Source organism: Camponotus floridanus, unplaced genomic scaffold (genome assembly GCF_003227725.1).
Source record: "Camponotus floridanus strain SB8 unplaced genomic scaffold, Cflo_v7.5 scaffold3, whole genome shotgun sequence".
In the NCBI taxonomy this organism is placed as follows: Eukaryota; Metazoa; Arthropoda; class Insecta; order Hymenoptera; family Formicidae; genus Camponotus; species Camponotus floridanus.
In genome coordinates, this window is record NW_020229436.1 from 7,357,688 (window position 1) to 7,378,636 (window position 20,949).

The 20,949-nt window shown below is 34.0% G+C and overlaps 2 protein-coding genes across 4 annotated transcripts in view; both read right to left on the bottom strand.

Annotated features, from left to right (window-relative positions):
* LOC105247899 (cilia- and flagella-associated protein 91) overlaps positions 1-11,639 on the bottom strand; it is a 93,110-nt gene extending 81,471 nt beyond the window's left edge. Inside the window, exons 1-3 of the mRNA XM_025410001.1 lie at positions 11,634-11,639; positions 10,666-10,940; positions 7,465-7,673 (exon numbers count right to left, since the gene is read on the bottom strand). Coding sequence (XP_025265786.1) covers positions 7,465-7,673; positions 10,666-10,936 — 480 coding nt within the window. The 5' untranslated portion in view covers positions 10,937-10,940; positions 11,634-11,639. The remainder of the gene's footprint in view (positions 1-7,464; positions 7,674-10,665; positions 10,941-11,633) is intronic.
* A 4,668-nt stretch (positions 11,640-16,307) lies between these two features.
* Positions 16,308-20,608, bottom strand: LOC105250534. Of its 3 annotated transcripts, none has more exons than XM_011256697.3 (4): positions 20,563-20,608; positions 19,645-20,164; positions 18,714-19,309; positions 16,308-18,634 (listed from the first exon to the last, which is right to left on the bottom strand). In XM_011256697.3, exons 2-4 carry the CDS (start codon positions 20,150-20,152, stop codon positions 16,415-16,417), a joined length of 3,324 nt encoding a protein of 1,107 aa, XP_011254999.1. In that variant the 5' UTR covers positions 20,153-20,164; positions 20,563-20,608; the 3' UTR covers positions 16,308-16,414. The 3 variants fall into 3 exon arrangements, with proteins under 3 accessions (XP_011254999.1, XP_011254998.1, XP_011255000.1); XM_011256696.3 differs by lacking the exon at positions 20,563-20,608 and adding an exon at positions 20,446-20,516; XM_011256698.3 differs by lacking the exon at positions 20,563-20,608 and adding an exon at positions 19,396-19,435 and having other exon boundaries at positions 19,645-19,709.
* Between the last annotated feature and the right edge of the window lie 341 nt (positions 20,609-20,949).

Sequence of the window (20,949 nt, forward strand, 5' to 3'; positions counted from 1 at the left end):
GCGTTTGTTAATTGTAATTGTCGCGTATATTTTTCCTAGTGTGTATAGTTTATGCCCACTGATTCCTGTGAGTGCAATTTTCTTTTCGTATACAGGTGTTTCGTCTTTTAAATTTTTCAATTTAATTAGAGAATTTGTTGATCCGGAATCGTACAGCATATTTATCGTTTCGCCTTTTACTTCGTGGATTGGTAGTGTTAATTGCAGTAATTCGTCCTTCTGTGATGCATGCATATTTTTAACATGCGTTACGCGATACTCTAGGGCAGGTCGCGGTTGTTTCTTTCTTGCTTCTTCCTGCTCTTCCTTTTCGCTATCGCTTGAGGAGTCGGTGCTCTTTTTTCTCTGTCTATGCGGAGTCTTTTACTCACGCACGCCTTCTTTATGCTTTATTTTATTAACCGGCTTGGAATTACGGTTGTTAGTGCTATTTACTTTAGGATGCCCGTTCGGACTCCAGCATTCCTCACGGGTGTGTCCGGTCTTTTTACAATGTTTGCAAAATTTATTTAAAGTATTTATTCGCGTAAATTTTTCCGGTTTTGGTAATGTACAGGGTGCGTCAGGTATTTGAGGACATATTGACTTAAAAACAAAAATTTGTATATTTTTTAAGAAACTTGTTTTATTTATATGAAACTTTTACAGCAAAATAAGTGATGTCTGGGCTATACAGTTATTCGATAAAATCCCCTTCAGCGGCAATAACAGCTTCAATTCTTTGGCGAAAACGTTTGCATGCTCGAATCAAGTGATCCTCGTCCATATGGGTCATTACTTTGGTAATAGCTGCTCTGAGCGAATCAAGCGTGTTATGGGGTTCTTTATTGGTCTCCCCTTCAACAACGCCCCATACATAGTAATCCAAAGGATTAAGATCTGGAGAGCTAGGGGGCCACATGTTTGGTGTTATGTGATCATGCAGATTCTCGGACATCCAATCTTGCATTCTCGTTGCTGTTCTCGAGTTTGTGCAGACATAAACTGACCTCTACGCATCACGTAGGACTTGTACCGGATGTCTTCGTGGATAATGCGACGAATTGTGCACTCAGAAACTTGAAGATCTTTCGATATTGCCCTTATGAACTTTGAAGGGTCTTCATCAATAATGCCCTGGACTTGCTGCACAAACTGCGGTGTTCTAACTTTGTCTGAACGTGGTTCATGTTTTTTGCGCTTGGCAACACTTTCTACGTTGCTATTCGATGCTTCTAACTCTCGACGAACTTTGTTAACGAAGGATCGGGCGACTTTCAAGAATTGAGAGATTTCAAGATCGCTGTGATTCGCGTGTATAGCGACGATAACAGCGTGTCTTTTCATTTCCTGAGTTAGCTTATTATCCTCCATTTATAATTTGAGGTGAAAAAAGAAAAAAAATCAACTACTATGAAGTGCCAAGCACATATGTGAGTGTCCTCAAATACCTGACGCACCCTGTGTATTTATTACTGCTACGGCAATCGCGTCCGTAGTGTCCAGATTTTCCGCATTTATAACATTGTATGTTGGTATCTCGAGTTGATCGCGTTTTAGTGTCGAATTTATTTTTATTAGAGAAGCCGGATGCTCGTGGGCCGATAAGCTTCTCCTCCGCGCTCGCGCCATTTATCGCTTCTTGAAGCGAAGTATATCGTTGTGATCGCACCAGAATTTTTAATTCGTCGCGTAATCCGATTTGAAAATTTATTAGTGCTTGTTTTTGAATGATTTCGTGTATTGCTTGTTTAAATGAAAGGGGCCGTTCTTCCCCTTCCACCATGGACTCATAAAGTTTCATGGCTAGAGCATCGTCTCGTTGGCCGAATGCCTGGGCGGTTTCGCTCGACTTTTGTTTTAAAATATTCTATTAAATTCTATTAAATTCTATTAAATTCTATTTGTAAGTGTGTTGTGCTTTGCTTTGCTTGATAGGAAGTTTCGAGCTGTGTTTTTAATTCTTCAAATGTTTGGATGTTTCGCGTTTCGAAATCTTGCATGGCTCTACCTCTTAATTTAGTGTATAAGATTGCTCGAATTAACGATTCTTCGTCTGCGGGGTTAATATTTTCTACCGCATACGTGTAAGAGTTTAAAAATTCCTGCAATTTATGTGGTGTCGTTCCGTCAAACCCTGGAATCATTGTTCGCGCTTCTTTTAATGTCACATAGTGCGGGACTGCGTTACGTCGGTTTCGGATATCGCTTTGAGTGCGTCCGTAAGTTACGTCGAGTGGGACAGTGTTTGCATTTACTCGCGTACCGTTTAAATTTACTTGTGCGGTTTGCATATTTCGCATTTGTTCGCGCATATACTGCATTTCGGTTTGCATTTCGCGAAAACTGTACGAGTTCGGCGAGTAATGTGTTACTCGTTCCTTCGGCCGGCTGACCTGCGTCCTCATAGGCCGCAGCTACGTTTAGTTCGGCCTGTTGCGCTCGCATGCGCTCGATTTCTCTATCGACGGCTTCGTTGTCCATATTTACTTGCGCACGTGGCTCGAATAAACTAATATCAACTGATATCGGTGAATAATTTCTTCGTACCGTAACGCGACTTGGTCCATCTTGTACCGAATTATCGTTATTACTCGGTTCGTGTTCCTCGGATGAATCAGAGCTCGAATAATGTTTTTCTAAATTTTTTCGTACGCTTCTACGAATATCGCGAGCAGCTTCTTCTGCTATCGGAGTTACAGTTCCGAATCTATTTGCCAATCGAGCTGGCACGCTCAGAAATCGCGGACTCTTAAATCTTACTTGTTTTGGCGGCGCTGACATTTAGATAAAATTCGACTTACAGTAGTAGTATGGTGATTCGCATGGTCGCAATTTATCGGGTTACTTATCAGATCGCTCGACTGCTGACGCTGCTGGTGGGTCGTTGTCCCGCGTTGGTGCGTTGTCCGTCGGCGATGCGTTGTCCGTCTGCGTTGCGTTGCCTTGGCCGTGGATCGACGTTGATCCTTGAGCGCTGGTGTTTCCCTTCGGCTTTCAGCTGCTTGACCGTGATTTCTTTTATCACTGTCGTCCGTATGTGTTGCGTGCTGGTTGACTCTATCTGCTTTAATATAGCAGTTGCTCTCTTCAGTTTATTAATTCTGTATTTTCTTTTTGTTGCAGGCGTTAAGGATCCAGGGATGGTCCTTGATCTCGGCTATCCCACCGCTGTCACCAATAATGTTGTGCCGGACGCGGCACGGGGTGTGGGATAGCCGGGATTCTTCAACCAATTCTTCCCAAACGTTGTTTTGCAACAATTTTATTATACTCTTATATAACTCTTCGCTACAAATATATTCGCTTATTTGATATTGATCAGTTTCTTTCGAGCCTTCTCTTCGTCGTCCTTTCCTGAATCGCTTCGTTTTCAGATTTAGAGTGTTTGGCAATTTCGTCAGGTGATTCGTCGCACAGTATAGCGGTTAGCCTTCGATTTCACACTATTAACGATTGTTTTGTGATTAACGACTGTCCGCCGCGGACTCGCGGTGGACGGCTTTTATTCCCTCGTTTTTGGGGGTGTTTTGGAGGGGATCGCCTAGCGACATGACCATGTATGATCACGGAGGTTATTTCGTGGCGTCCAAAGTCCAAGTGCAAGCAAAGGAGGTTCAAAGTTGAATCCCTTCGTTAGCGTTTTTCGCGTTTCCGGTGGACGTCCTTACGCGTGGCTCGCTGAGTTAGCGGTTTTGCGCGGTTCGCGAATATTCTATTAATATTATCAATGAAATAATAAGTTATAGTCTTTCGAACTATAACAATATAGATACGGAAAACAATTATCAAACATTAGAAAACATAACAAAACTTGTCCTTGATGAAAATCATTATAGTTTGTCAGGTATCGTATCGTACATTAAATACGGCAGTAGTTATAGCAGCGGTCATTACGTTGCATTTACATATGCAGGATCGAATTGGTACAAATACGACGATATGACATCAAAACGATCTGTGGCAAATGAAAAAGAAAAAATATGTCCTCATCTAATTATTTATGTAAAACATTAACCATTATGTATAAAATGCGACAAAATTTAATAAATTACAAAAAAATTACAAAATTTAATAAACACACAATAATTTTAAGTTATTGTAAAGACGTAAAAAAAATATAAACACAAAACTTAGAAAAAAAGATTAGCTATAAAAATTAGTATAATTATATTAGGTGTACAACTTTGCTTCCGCCGTTTTTTTTCCGAAATTCGAGGCTTTATTGTAAAAAACTAGTTATACATTTATGATTCAAAGTATTGTCCATCGCTGGCCACTACTTTCTCCCATCTTTCGGGCAGCGTATGAATCCTGCGTCGAAAAAACTGATCATATTTTGAGGCGATCCACGAATCGATCCAATTTTTTACTTCTTCATAAGACTGGAAGTGCTGGTCAGCCAGGCCGTGTGCCATTGATCGAAACAAGTGATAGTCAGAGGGAGCAACGTCTGGACAATACAGCGGGTGGGGTAGGACTTCCCATTTCAACGTTCTCAAGTATGTCTTGACCACTTTCGTAACATGGGGTCGAGCATTGTCATGCTGCAAAATCACTTTATCGTGTCTCTCGTTGTATTGCGGCCGTTTGTCTTTCAATGCTCGGCTCAAACGCATCAATTGCGTTCGATACCGATCGCCTATGATTGTTTCAGTCGGTTTTAATAGCTTAATACAATCTTCTTTCTTCCACCGCTATGCCGGTCTTCGACGTCAAAATCACTGTTCTTGAAGTGTTGAAACCACTCACGACACGTTCTTTCACTAATAGAAGCCTCACCATAAGTATCTGAGAGCATTCGATGAGCCTCAGCCGCAGATTTCTTCATATTGAAGCAGAAAATTAAAACCTCCCGCAAATGACGAGAATTTGGCTCGTACACAGACATTTTCAATTGAGAATAACTTTATGATGGAGACACAAATCGACTAATGTTTCTATGGGGTTATGTTGACAAATGTCCAAGTATATTGTATGACATCTATGATCTATTTATTTCGACTATCACCTACCGCTAAAGCGATCTACAAAAAAACGGCGGAAGTAAAGTTGTACACCTAATAATATCAGTATAAGTAAAAATTAATGTAAGTATAAATTACTATAAAATAATCATATCATAAAGAATTAGTATAACATTAGTATAATTAGTATTAGTATATAATAAGTAGTAGTATATAATAAGTAAAACTGCACACACAAAATTGAAAAACATCCGTTAGATATTATATTATATTAAATAGTGTCTAAAACGCGCGCGTGCGTAAAGATAAAAATCTATCTAAAAAAAATAAGGATATATGTAGGAGGAGGTCAGACGTGTCTATATGCCCATTTGATCAACGAGCGGCTAGAATCTATCCATGATAACGGCATTGACACATATCCTGTAAAAAGAACATTCCCATTTTTCAGCCCAACGAATTGCTAGAAAACAATATTCGGACTATATTGGACTAGAAAAATATGTGACGTGCAAGTGGCTGCATCAATTGCGTTCGATACCGATCGCCTATGATTGTTTCAGTCGGTTTTAATAAATTTAAAAAAAACAGTCGGAATTAAGAAATTTTCGACTCGAGAAACGAAAATCGGCGAGAACTTTTTTAGTTTTGGTTTTAGCGCTTCGAGTCTTAATAATATTCGTTAGAACTCGTGAGGGGCTATTCAGAACTCTGAATAAAACATCGGATTTCCGAAATAAATGTTTCCATTCGGAGACTTGGGTATTTTGCACTCAGAAACGAAAATCGGCGAAAACTTTTTCAGTTTTGGTTTTAGTGCTTCAAGCTTTAATAATAATCTTTAGAACTCGTGAAGGGCTATTCAGAACTGCTAACAGAACTTCGGATTTCTGGAAAAAAATTTTCGACGCCTGGGACTTGGAAATTTTCGACTCGAGAATCGAAAAGTGGCGAGAACTCTTTCAGTTTTGGTCTTAGCGCTTCGAGTCTTAATGATATTCGTTAGAACTCGTGAGGGGCTACCCAGAACTGCTAACAGAACTTCGGATTTCCGGAAAAAAATTTTCGACGCCTGGGACTTGGAAATTTTCGACTCGAGAATCGAAAAGTGGCGAGAACTCTTTCAGTTTTGGTATTAGCGCTTCGAGACTTAATGATATTCGTTAGAACTCGTGAGGGGCTACTCAGAACTCTCAATAGAACATCGAACTGTTGAAAAAAATTTTTTATTTATCAAATCGAAAAAAATTTTTTTTGAGAAATTCGACGTTTTGTTGAGAGTTCTGAGTAGCCCCTCATGAGTTCTAACGATTATTATTAAGGCTCAAAGCATTAAAATCAAAATTGAACGAGTTCTCGCGATTTTTCATTTCCCGTGTCTGGACTTTCAAATTTAATTTTTGCAGTATTTTGAACAGAACTATTTTTGAAACTCATCTAGAACTATAGAACTATTTGAAATATTCTCAGAACTCTAAAGAAAATTGAATTTTTCGCAAAATGAGGGGCGTCGTGAAGTTAGCCCCCCCCCCCCTCGGTGTTTCAAATGGTGTTTTCATTACTTTAAATGACAGAACTCTTTCTAAAATTGACTGAGAATTCTAGAACTCTTCCGGGGGCATTCAGAACTCTATTCATTTTTTTCAAATTTAAAAAATGAGGGGCCAATTTCATACAGGTTACCTTCGGACTAGCTTAAGTTCATCTGAAAGGATCGGTAGGCTCTGTCTCGTTGTACTGTCGAGTCCTGTTTTATACGCGGTTAATCACCCGCGCCGGCGTATTCGGTAATTACCCCCTACTGGGCGGCAATAAAAATATTCAGAGTGGTTCGGGTCCGCCCGGGGGCGTAAGTTCAGGGTGCCAAGCGCGGGACCATAATTGCCGGAATCGACTCTCGACGGCAGCCTAAATAATCTCGCTGTCTTTGTCTTAAGGCCTCCGCACAAGGTATTCCGTATCGCATTACGTTACGTTAAGTATAGATCGTAAATTTAAGACATATCTTTACGTTAGGATTTTTTCTGTGCGTTGACTGAAGTTTAAGTTTACGTACGGAGTTAAATTTACAATCTATACTTAACGTAACGTAATGCGATACGGAACACCTTGTGCGGAGGCCCTTACCCGTCCCTAGTTCACTAACGATTAAAAATGAGTGCATTGCGCCTCTACCTTGACCACTCTGCCGATGGTCATAGGGCGGCAGTTTCCGGCCGGTGTTCGCCAGAAAACGATGGATTTCGGGGTGCATCGTTACAGCCGTTAAATTTTATCACAAAATTGTCTATTAATTTTTTTTATTTTAATGCTGCTTAGATGTTTATAAAGATCATACTAATTATAGATTTCAAAAGTAATTATAAGAATATATTCGTTTCCAAAAAATAGGAAGTGACTTTTTTAGTTATAGAAATATATGTCATTAGCATTTTTGAAAAAAATAATCGTGCAGTTATTGAAAAAAATAATTGTAATATTAACGCATTACTTTTCAATCCATGTTTAAAATACTCACCGATTCACGAAATGCCCATTCATCTACTTCTAACATTATTATTATCGAATTTCGCAATTTTACGTTGGTCGGTGTATTCATCGGTGGAAGAATAGTTTCCCAAGCTTTCTTCATCTGCATCCTGTTAATAACGTGTATCTCATGGACACCCGCAGGTAATCCATGCTTCCAAGTTAAATGACCCAACGTCAATATTTCAGGATTCTGATCTAAACAAACATTATAATAATATTTATATTAAAATTATTAGAAATTATAATAATATTTGTAATAAAATTAGAGAAATAAAGATATAATAATTACAGATAATAATATTTATAATAATATTAGAGAAATATTATTATAATTATAACAATTTTTTAATAAAAGTTCTCCTTTCTTTGTTTTTTTCGTGTTATTTTTGTTTAATGTTATGAATTTTTTATTATCCTATAATTATATACAACCTAATAAACATTATTTATTGCAATAATATAACGTGGAAGTAACAAATAATATAATGCAAGTTATATAACTACTCATATAGCATAGAAGCTTGCGACAACATTGCTGCAATGTTGCAACACTACATATTGTAATGTAATATTGCAGAGATATTGTATAAAGATATTGTAAATTATTTTACAATATTATTTTAGCAATGTTTCAGCAACATTTTAAAATATTGTTAAGGAAAGCGAAATATGTTATAGAGTGTGATGAGTGAACAGGATCCGATAGCCCACGGGATCCGATAGCCTCAATTGGCCAATTCAAAATAGGCCTCTCTGATTGGTTAATCGTTGCTGATTACCCACACAAGTCGATTGGCAGTGGACAATTGGGTTCGTGGGCAAACGGGACCCTCCCGTGACGAGTGGCACTCGATTACCCAGGTAGCAAGCATACGTCATTTTGACGTTCCAAACTGGTCATTTTTGGTATATATTATCAAAATGATTGATTTATTACATGATTGATTTGTTACTTTATATTGCCGTTTTGATATAACATTATTTTGACGTCATATTTCAGTCATGAACTGACGATTTTTTTATTATTAATGTGATTAGTTAGGATATCGATCCCATAAAAAAATCTTTTAAAATTTTTTATATAACAACTTTTGCGATCAGACTTTAATAATTTTTCTTTCAACACATGCAATTTATTTGTGCACGACTCATGTTGCTTAATTCAAGTGTTTAAATTAATGCATAGTGAAAATATTAGCTATATCAATCGAGTGTAATTAAAGTGCCAAAAAATATACATATTTTTTATAATATAGTTGATTGATACAATATATTTTTATAAAACGCAGGCAACGAAAGACATTATTTGTTGAAATTTCATATGACATTAGAAGTTTATTTATGTTTAAATAAAATAATAATAACAATTCGAACAAAATCGGGTTCGATTCCCGATTCAGCGACTTCGCCCCGATATTTTTCTCGTCTACATATCTTTAGGGGGGTAAAGAGGGTTTTATAGAATTTCTCAAAAATGAGAATCTATATCTTGGTAAAATGCACCAAGTAAAATATATGCATATGCCTTGTTCTCGTTTAAATTTTGCGTACAATTAAAAGAATTTTTAGGCATCCGCTGTGGCTCGTAGATGCTAGTTTTCTTATCGTGTTATTAAATATAAAACTTGTGACCTATTTTCTTATATTTGTGTTTTCCAACGTTTTCAAATAAAGCAGTTTAATCGATCCGAGATTCCTCTGAAGAATAGAATGGCTGTAATTGTTCAATGATGCTCTCGAATCGGTTAATCTACTTTATTCAATAACGCTGTTAAATACATTATTATGATAAGAAAAAAAGACATCAAAATATGGTACATTTTATGACGTCAAAATGCGGTACATGTCCCCATACAGCACAGAAGCTTGCATCAACATTGCTGCAATGTTACAAAATTGTTCACTGCAGTGTAATATTGCAGAAATAATGCACAGACATTATTTTGTAATATTACTTTGGCAATGTTGTAGCAACGTTTTAACATAGCGAAAATGTATAACATGTGTTTCTTTACTTGCTACTATACGCGACGACACCAAATTTAACTAATTCGTATTCAAATTCATCTAAAGTGGACATAAGATCTACAAAGGACTAATGTAGTAATTATATTTCTTGTCTTGTGTCAGTTTAATTTCTGATAAACTGACTTGGTTTATTTAATATTCTGAATCCTAATGAGGGATCTAGATTATTAAACAAATAATTTGTTTAATAACTTGGATCTCTCATTGGGTTTCAGAATATTAAACAGATTTTTCTCAATTGAATGCGTAAATAGGAAATAGTTCATTTATTGCACGTATTAAAATATTCTGGTGTCGAATGTATGTAAAATAATTGTATGTATATGTTGAGATAAATATATAAGAAACATCTAATAAAAAACACTAATAGATTTTTTTAAAGGCATTTTTTCCTATCTTTCTTAAACATCTTTTTATATTTTCAAAGTTTATTTATTAAATTTAAAACGGTGTCTGCATTTGTAGCAAAACGCGTTTTAATATTACAAATACGTTGCACCATAACATTGCTACAATCTTACATTGCAATATTCCTAAAGCGGACATTTTAACGTTGCTGCAATCCCACAACAATGGTGCAGCAACATTTTGCAGTGAATTTGCAACGTTGCAATATTGCGGTGAAAGATTACTGCAATGTGTATGCAATCTTTGTGTGCTGTATGGGTCATGACAACAAGAATCTATGACCTTGGCTCTGTTTCAATATTCGCTGCCAGTACTGAAAATCTATAGTCAGTACGTCACGTAAACTATAGATTTTCAGTACTGATAGTAAATATTGAAACTCAGCCATTAGACCGTCACTTTTACGTCATAAAAACGTTAGCTCGTCAAGAATAGTCAATGAATGACTAATTTGAAACGTTAAAATGATGTATACTTGTTACCTGGATATTATATATTTTTATTTTAATAATATTTTAAAAATATTGCTGCAACATGGTTAAAATAATATTGTAAAATAATGTCTTTGCAATATTTCTGCAACATTACACTGTGCAATGTGCAACGTTGCAGCAATGTTACTGCAAGTTTCTGTACTGTATGAAAAGAGCAACATGTCACTTTAATCGTAATACTTATATGGATATTATAATATTCCATCTTATTGCTTTTATGGCATTAATATAACAATGTTTATTGGATATTGTTTTACCTGGAATAATTTTATATGGTGGCTCCCAAGGTTCCGTTTGTGTTTCAGTTTCTCTATAATTCGTTTGCGTTTTGGTATTTTTGCACGGCTTTGATTTAAGTAACGTATCACAATATCGTTTTTGTCCATTTTGTAAAATTCCGCTTAAACTTCTGTGCTCAAAATAATGCGGAATGTTTATGATCTGTATCTTCGGTAATACCAGTTTCCGAAAATGCTTATACATATCTTCTTCATTTGTGATTTTAGTTGTTTCACTTTGTACAGCCATTTTTCTATAAATTTGAAAGTTGAAGAGAAATATATGTATGTCTTTGTAGAAAATAATATTTTAAATATACAAGGTGTTCTACAACAGTGGAACAAAATTTAAGAGATGATTTCATGATAAAATAAGACGAAAATCAAGAACAAGAAAATTTCGATGAAAGTTTCCTTTTTTAGCTATAAATGTTTGAAAATTCGCATAAAAGGCGCCTTAAGCACAGCGATATTCCGATCTCGGGCTTGCATTAGTTTGATGCATTTTTATTGGCAGAGTCAAAATATACCGTGACACAGAAGCTTATCTCGTAATAGCGATATTCGGCGTGATAAGCTTGTGTAGAATAAAATATTGCCGTGCCGAATATCAGATTTTACATCAGCTACTACGAGATAAACTTTCATACTTATATGTCACGATGTATTTTGACTTTACCGATGTAATTAACGTATGCTCGAGATCAGCGGATCGCCGTACTTGAGATGCCTTTTATATGAATTTTCAAACATTTATAACTAAAACTTCAAACATTTATAACTAAAAAAAGAAGCCTCAATCGAAATTATCTTACTTTTGATTTTCATCTTATATTACCATGAAGAATCATCTTAAATTTTGTCCCCTATGTTGCAGAACATCCTGCATAAAACTTTTCTTTTAATAAAGAATTATTTATAAAAGGAAGAAACAATTAAAGACTTACCCAAGATTTAAAAAAATAATTATCTAACTTATATATAGATTTATTCGAATTTTATATTAAAAATATATATTTTTAGAAATATTAATTTTAAGAAATATAATTATAGTTTTTAAGAAATATTCACACCCCAATCGAGCATTCTTCTGAGCATTTGATAACAATTGCTGTAATAATTGCTATCACATATGATGTAAGTATCCGCTAATGCATTAGAAAAAAGACTTATTTTTTTTATTAACCATTAAATTTATATGTGATATATGTACCCAGTCAGCAAAGTCTGTTCAAACAGATTTTGTCAATTTCTGCTACAAATTTTTGTCGACAGTATGATAGCAGATTGTATAAAAAATTTGTTATATCAAATAATGATAACAGAATGTCAGCAGAAATGTTACAAAATCTGCTGACATAATTTGATAGCAGAAACTGAACAAGATTTGTTTAAAATTAGCGCAGATTGATGGCAGAAATTGAACAGGATCTATGCGACGCAATTTGACAACAGATTGTCGGCAGAAATCGAGCAGGATCTGCGCACACAATCCCTGATAGCAGATTGATGGCAGAAACGGAACAGGGTTTACATGATTCGATAATTCCTTCACTTACCGCTATGTGAGCTGTACTTTCTCGTAATTGAATTTCTGTCAGAAATATATATAAAGTCGCGAATATGAATAAAAGACTAAAAATATAGTAATTATCATTTTAATTTCTATCACTTTAATTTCTGATATCTGATACAAGCAAATGAGAGTCAGAATATTAAACTAATTGGAATCAATATGATAAATTGAAAATTATTCATGTACCTATTTGAGGCATAAAGCAAGAATTTAATTCTAAATAAATTACATTCAAATTTTACAAGTTACATTTCATCATTTACTTTATTATTAATTTAATTAAATTGAATTAGTCCTTCGCTATAAGAGATATAACTATGATATAACATATTACATATATGTCATTTTCTAATAAAATTCTAATTAACTTGCCGATAATATTGTTATTTAGCACCTGTAATAATCAATTTTGTTGCATTTATATAACATTAATAAAAATAAGCGCAAATCTTGTGAAGTTTCTGCTGTCAATTTGCCATCGCAAATGCATGTGCAGATTCTGCTCGGTTTCTGCTGACAATCTAACATCAAATTGCACGCGCAGATCCTGCTCGATTTCTGCTGTCAATCTGCTGTCGGTTTATGCTGACTGATTCTGCTAGCAGAACCCAAGCTTAATGCTGATGCAGTTGATGCCAATCTGTCGCAATATTCTGTTTGAATCAGCTCGCATGCTGCTGGCAGACTGCTAACATTTTGCTTACTGGGTACCTTACGTTTCACATTTTTATCTGCCTTAATTTGTAGTATTTAGTTATATTCCATAATTATGTAATCATAAATAATGTAATGTTTAATGTAATATGTAATGTTTTATGCTTATTTTATTATTATAAAAATCACAAGAATGAAATAACTATTCAAGTAACACATCACAAGTAACTATTTAACATCCTAATATTGATCAAACAATGCCATAGCAGCAAATTAAAATAACTTTGCGATAAAGAAAAATATATATAGGAAAAAAAAATAAAAAAAATGATGAATAATGAATAATATCAAATTTTTATTTCTTTGAATAACAAAATGATAAATGATATAAATAATTAATATTAATGAATATTATAAACATAATTAATAAATTTTTAATGAACTTATTTAGTCAGTGGCCATTTAGAGGTTCTACTAGCAATCGACATTGTATCCATCGAACGAGATTTTAACATCGCTGGAGTCGCATATCACTGTATTAAATACCCAGACAGCACACATGTCCAAAAGACATCTAAAAGACTACTTAAAGACATCTTAAAGTCCTTTAGACGTCTTTAAGACGTCTTTTGGCCTTTTTGTGCTGTATGGGTAGCGACACTAGGTTGAGATCTGGATAGTGGTTTACCCTGGTCCACAATCTTGTAGTGCGTTCGAAAATATGTTTGGTCGGTGTTAGGAAAAAAGATAAAGTTGGCAACTTATTGAAAACTCCCAGTGCTGCGTTTCGTTTCTTCCACTGGGATCATTAGAATTGTATTGTACCGCATGTACAATATATGAAAGTGTTGCAATTACATTAATTATTATTATGGAACAATATATTTTATTCGAAAACATTATTTTTGAATTTTCGAGTAGTTCTTCTTCAGATAGTGATGATAATAATGAAGAATTACAAAATATTTTATTCAAAAATAAAGGTAATAACAATAGAGTGAAAGGAAAATAATACCAAAAATAACAGATTATTTGGAAAATGTTGTTACCAGATATACAAATATTGAATTTAAATCACATTTTAAGTCAATCATGTCACTTTATTATAATTAAAGCATTATTAATATAAAACACACGTTCGTATTAATAATAATATATGTGATGTTATTTGTTACAGGATGGAGCGTAATACTTTTTATTTTTTATTACATTTAATTGGACCCAAATTAGAAAATTTTCTATTCATAGGAAGAGAACAAATTAATCCAACAAAACAGCTATTAATAGATATTTATGTTTTGGCAACACCAGATAATAAAAAGTATTACACATCCTGTAACAAATAACATCACATATATTATTATTAATATGAACGTGTGTTTTATATTAATAATGCTATAATTATAATAAAGTGACATGATTTACTTAAAATGTGATTTAAATTCAATATTTGTATATCTGGTAACAACATTTTCCAAATAATCTGTTATTTTTGGTATTATTTTCCTTTCACCTCTATTGTTATTACCTCTATTTTCGAATAAAATATTTTGTAATTCTTCATTATTATCATCTCACTATTTGAAGAAGAACTACTCGAAGATTCAAAAATGATGCTTTCGAGTAAAATATATTGTTCCATAATAATAATTAATGTAATTGCAACACTTTCATATATTGTACACTGCGCGACAACGATTCGTTCCATGGTCCCTCTCGCGAGGCAAGGGGAGCGTAGCTTCTAACCAATCAGCCATTGCCACGCTGCCAGCTAATTGGTCACTTCTACGCTCCCCTTGCTCCGCGAGAGAGGGGTCACGGAACGAATCGTTGTCGCACAGTGTACATGCGGTACAATACAATTCTAATGATCCCAGTGGGAGAAACGAAACGCAGCACTGGGAGTTTTCAATACTGCCAACTTTATCTTTTTTCCCAACACCGACCAAACATATTTTCGAACGCACTAATAGAATAAATCGGCCCCTACCGTAGGAGGCAGTCTTAAAAGATCTAAAGGATAGAGAGATGATTCCGGGTATCTCTATCCTTCTCTTTTGTCTCGTGGTGGGGACATTGATGGGATGAGTGAAAACGAAGCGAGCACACTGCTTTCCCTTCAACTCTTACAGTGTCCCCACGAGATAAAAGAGAAGGACATAGATACCCGGAATCATCTCTATCCTTTAGATCTTTCAAGACTGCCTCCTACGGTAGGGGCCGGTCTATTCTATATGTCTATGGTACATGCGATACAATACAATCCTAATGATCCCAGTGGCAGAAACGAAACGCAGCACTGTTTTCAATACTGCCAACTTTAACTTTTTTCCCAACACCGACCAAACATATTTTCGAACGCACTACAAACATATTTTCGAACGCATTGGCCGTGTTCCGAAATTACTGCCAGTACTGCAAATTCTATAGTGCACGTAACGTATATTATATATTTTCAGTGCTGGCAGTAAACTGGCAGCAATGTCAGAATGCGGCCCTTGTTTTAAGTGACGGAGTCACTTAGTAAGAAATTAACCAACCACAGTTGAATGTGAAAAGAGTAATTAAATACGATTGGTTAGTTTCTTACGACACCAGTTAAAGCAAGATTGTGGACCAATTGCAGTTGCTCAAAAGCAAGACTCGGGTTCGATTCCCGATTCAACTTCACATATTTTTTAGTCATAAATATTGTTTTCGAGCAATTATTTGTTGGGCTAAAAAATATATGAATGCTCTCTTCATACGCGTCGATGCCGTTGCCACGGATAGGATCTGCTGTTTGTTGACCAAATGAGCGTATAGACATGCCTGGGAGTCTTCCGTTTGACCACGTTGCGATTGACCATAACCAATTATATCGACCTGTGCCTAGGATAACCAAATTGACCAATCAGAAAGTCCTATTTTGAATTGGCCAATTGGTGACGTGGTCAATCGAGTGACACCAACGTGCCTCACCTGCCTCCTTTACACATCTATAGCCGTATTCAGCAGACTCAACAGTTGGGCAACATTCCTAGATTTTCTGATGTAACTCGACGCTGATTGGACCTGAAAATAGAAACCAATCATATTCGATTGCTACTCAGCGGTGAGTCCGAATGCGGCCTGTCTTTACTTTGACTCACATATATAAGAACTTTATGTATTAAGAAAATTAATTTTTTGTTTCATAAATTAACAAGGATATACATAAATATTCATATAAATTGGGTAATTAAAGAAGAAATTTTTTATTATTTATAAATTACTCGTAATCTGCTAATACATAATTAATTTACACCTTGGATTATATAATTATATAAATTATGATTAATAAATTTTTTAATTTATATATCATAATTATTTACATATAAATTATTAATACAATAGAATTTCATAATAGTGCACAACATCTCTTCAATTATCAGTGATTTTATTAAAACGTTAATGAAAACATGTTTTCGATAATTCATGTACATAGTTTAATGTTTAATAAAAGATTTTGAAATTTCTTCAATTATTTAATTTTTGTAATGGCTTAAAATATCCATTTCCAGAAGACCCTAAATGTTCGGGCCAACTTTGATGTAATGAAATATTCTTACAAGTTTGATTAGGTAACATATCTTCTGGGCATACACATTCCAGCTTTATTCGGTATATTGTCATTTGACCAAGTGCAATTTTAGTATTTTCTCTATCTACTGATTCTTGATATAGTTTATAATTAATGCCTCGCTCAGATAAACATTCGCTGATAATATCATCATCTTTTTTATACAGGAGTTTATTCTCTGATAATGCTTTTTTTCTATGAATGCATTCCAGATCTACTTGTGACAAGATTAGAGATACCTCGGACGATGGCAGCCAGAATGTAGAAAAGACTAGATCTATCGAAGTTTTTCTTTTGGATTCAGCGATAGATGGTAATAAAATACCAGTTGGTGGTTGTCTTCGAATACCATTAATATCGTTTGATCGATTGTCATTAGTTTCAGATTTTCGTTTCATTCTTCGTCTCTGTTGTATTTTATCATTTTTATCCTGTGATATCAGAAATTGCTTTTTGTTAATTTTTCCTTTATTTTTATTTTTCAATGATTCCCGTTTAAATACTTTTTCTATACTAATATCATCATCCACATCTTGGACAATATTTGAAAAGCTATGCTTGTAAATCTGCTTTTCCTGTGTCTTATCTACTTTGGAAATTATAGCTTTATGACTAATGATTACTTGGTTTTTTGTAGCATTTGATGTTTCAGTATGTGTGATTTTCGGCATTTTAAAATCGAAATTTGTATCATTTACTCTGTTTGATTTGTTTCTAATTGATGTATTTAATGCACTCTGCATTGCAATAGGTTTTATGATATTTGACCTATCACTTAACATCGTTAATATTTTTTTTTCAGATTTTATAGTCGACATATTTGTCAGTGATATAGAGTTGAAAAATTTGCCGGTAATATTCATTACATCAGTTTTGCTCATGGAATCATTTCCTTTATCATTAATTTTTCCCGTTCCTATTTTCTTTTTTATATTAACATTCTCGTTTTTCAATCGCGAATTACGTTGTATTAATTCAAAAGGTATTAAATTATTGTTAATTTTTTTAGAATTCTTCATAAGATGTTTTCCATAAGAAATATTTATAAATGTATCTTTAATTTCAGCACTCCTTTGCTCTCGCACTTCAGCTTGTAGATAATCTATATTTTGTTCCCCATTTTCATTGTTGTTGTTATCATTTCTGTATAGACCATTGTACTCTTTATTCGATTGTACATTATTTTTTGTCCATTTATTATTTTGCTCCCATGCTCGATCAACGTCTAAATTTTCTATGACATCATCTTCAACAAAACTATGTTTCTTGTGATTATTGAATTCATCAAAATTTTCACCGTACACTATATCTGAATCATATTTGTCGATCTCTGTAAGTAGATTATCTTTATGCTTGAAAATACTTTCTTTCTGAAGATTTTTATGATTCTTTGGTGATCTTTCAGAAACCAATGGTATGTCTGCATAAGTATCCATGATTTCGAATCGATGATGGGCATCCAGATATTTCTCCGCTTCTTCTCGTGGATCAATCGAATTATTGAATTCCAGTGATTTCCATTTCTCTGAGAAATACAATGATATTCCGGGTGGGCCAACGTGTTGACTCAATGCCAGTAACTTCATGGTAAGTGTAGAATTAAATCTTAACCGGCAGAGATCAGCATGCGTTTGTGATACGAGACTTTGACCTTTCAAAAACTGATATTTTTCTTTAATTCCCTCATGATTTAAACAGTCGGCAGACCAATGCAGAAACCAATCATTACCAAATCCGTCAACAGTGATCGATAATCCGGACATTTGCTTACTCAAACTATCTTCTATTGGTTTTTCGAGTAAGGGTTGTCCATTACGCCCGTCTATGATTGTAGCCATAGTATAATAATATGTAGGGAAACCAGCACCTATCTGATGTTTTATCATGAAATCTGGTATATCGTCGTCATTGTAATAACCAGGAATAGGAATGCTAATTACTTCAGAATTAGGGATTGTGTAATTCCAGATAGGTTCAAATGTTGATCCATTGTATGCCATAATTGTAGAATTAAACATAGCTGCGACAATATCTTCAATTCCATCTGATGTAATATCTATTAAAACAGGTGGTAAGAGTGCACCTTTTCCTGTATTATGATTAAGTTTTCGTAATTGCTGTAACAAAAATGATTATAAATTAATTCAATTATTTTTTAACGACTTGATACAGGTTTTATTCTATTTCATTACATACCAAATTACCATAAAATATATTAGCTTGAGATACTATGTATAATCCTCCAGCCTCTTGCTGACTATTTGTAGCTAGAACAAATATATTTTCTCCATCAGACTGTACTATAATTTGCGGTGCTATAAACAACTGTTCTGTATCTGGTAAATTGATGTTGCGTATAATATTTCCATTTCTTCCTGATATCACAAGTATATTACTTGCTCGGATGTCATTCGATTGCATAGCATGTGATGCTATTACGTCGCCAATACTATCGCCATTCATATCCGTTATAAATCTAGCATCATAGACGTCAATTTTTTGTTGTTGTGCAGATGCTACCGTCTCTTCAATCGGTATTTCCCATATATTAGAACCATCGCGACCGCTAATGGCTTGCAGAATTCCACCGCGCCCAGATATAACACAATCTTTAATTTTGTCGTTTGTTAAGTCCACACCGCAATCAATGGAAAATATGGCATGGGCAGTCCAATGTGTCCAAATAGTTTCTCCTGTTTTACCATTTAACGCCAATACACCACCCAGACATGGTGTTTGATTCCCAAAATACACAGTACAGATATATTCTGGAGCATTCATTGTATCCAGACCTAAATTTATAAATAAGTTAATAGTTATGGCATTATAAATCTAATTAAACTATTGATGTCAACATAAAATAATGTTAATTATTCACCTTAGGCGTTGCAACAATCATGAAACTGTGAAATCAAAATCTGTAAAAAAAAAATAAACGAAATAAAAATAGCAAATTACAAATTACAATGCAATTTAATATATATTTATATATATAATGGTGGAAAATTAATTTCAAATTAATTAAAAAAAGAATTAAAATGATATAATCAATATAGCAACATTTATTTATATAAAATAAAAATTAACATTTTGATCGATTGAGAAATTAATATTTTGAAGGATATACCTGTACTAAATCCCACAATAATATCTTCAATCCCATCAAAGTTAACATCGTTACTTCTAAGCGGTGCTTCAGAAGTTAACTTTGGCAATGATTTAGTCCATAAAATTTTAGATGAGAGTGATGTACATGGAATTATCTCTGATTTATTTACAGAGATTTCTTTTAGTTCATGTGTCAACCAATTTTTCAGTATAGTTAATGGCATTGGGAATATATTCGCAGTGAATATACAAAGGATGATTAAACCTAATACGACAATTAATGCTGTAATTCCATAACACAGTGGCACGAAAAGTGCTTTATATGGAAATCTATGAGTTTGAAAGTTACAAGATGTACTCTTGTACTTTCTACGAGGTGGCATAAGAGGCCGCTTGACACTACCATCATCGTCTAATTTTAATCCACTGTTTCTTCCATCTCTAATAAATACCTCATCATCAATATCAGTGAGATCATCATCATCAATGCTATCTCGCACTGCCAATTTTGGATATATCACTGACATATTGTTTTATATCTAAAAAAATTTTTTAAATTTAAGTTTTAAAAAACATTAGCAATTTGAATGATTGCATAATGATTTAATAATAGAATTAATAATAGATTTAATAATAGATGTATAATAATTAATAACAGAATTGTAAAATTGCTGAAAATTGTGGATTTATAAACATACTAATTATAAACATACGTAATTAAAAAAAAGTATTGGGCGTATAATTTTAATATAATATTATATATACATACATACACATTACATATACATTTTCTTTAGATATAATTTGAATTTATACATACTTTTATTCTGATTACTTTTAAGCAAATATCACTTTACAGCATTTGTTAAATAAAAAAAATATTAATATTATAATTAAGAAATCAAATATCAAGATTATATCAGTAACAAATATTTACGCAGATATCAATCATATAATCTTCTAGCATTGATAAAATACTATAAAGGCGAACGATCTTCCATGTTATTCACGAATGAGATATCGCTCCTGCACACAAGACGCGACGACGCGTTAAGGCCATTCTACAATGGCCGTAGCATAAGGTTGTAAGGCGTAAAGGCTGGTTTATAGGCCGGTATTCATAGTCCGATCTTATATTTGAGATCGTCTTAAGTTCGAGCTTGAAATGCTATGCAGCTATTTGATTGGTTGAAGGAAGTCTTAGGCCGGTATTCATAGTCCGATCTTATATTTGAGATCGTCTTAAGTTCGAGCTTAAAATGCTACGCAGCTATATGATTGGATGAATGAGGTCTTAAGTCAACCTCCAAGCAGACTTAAGACG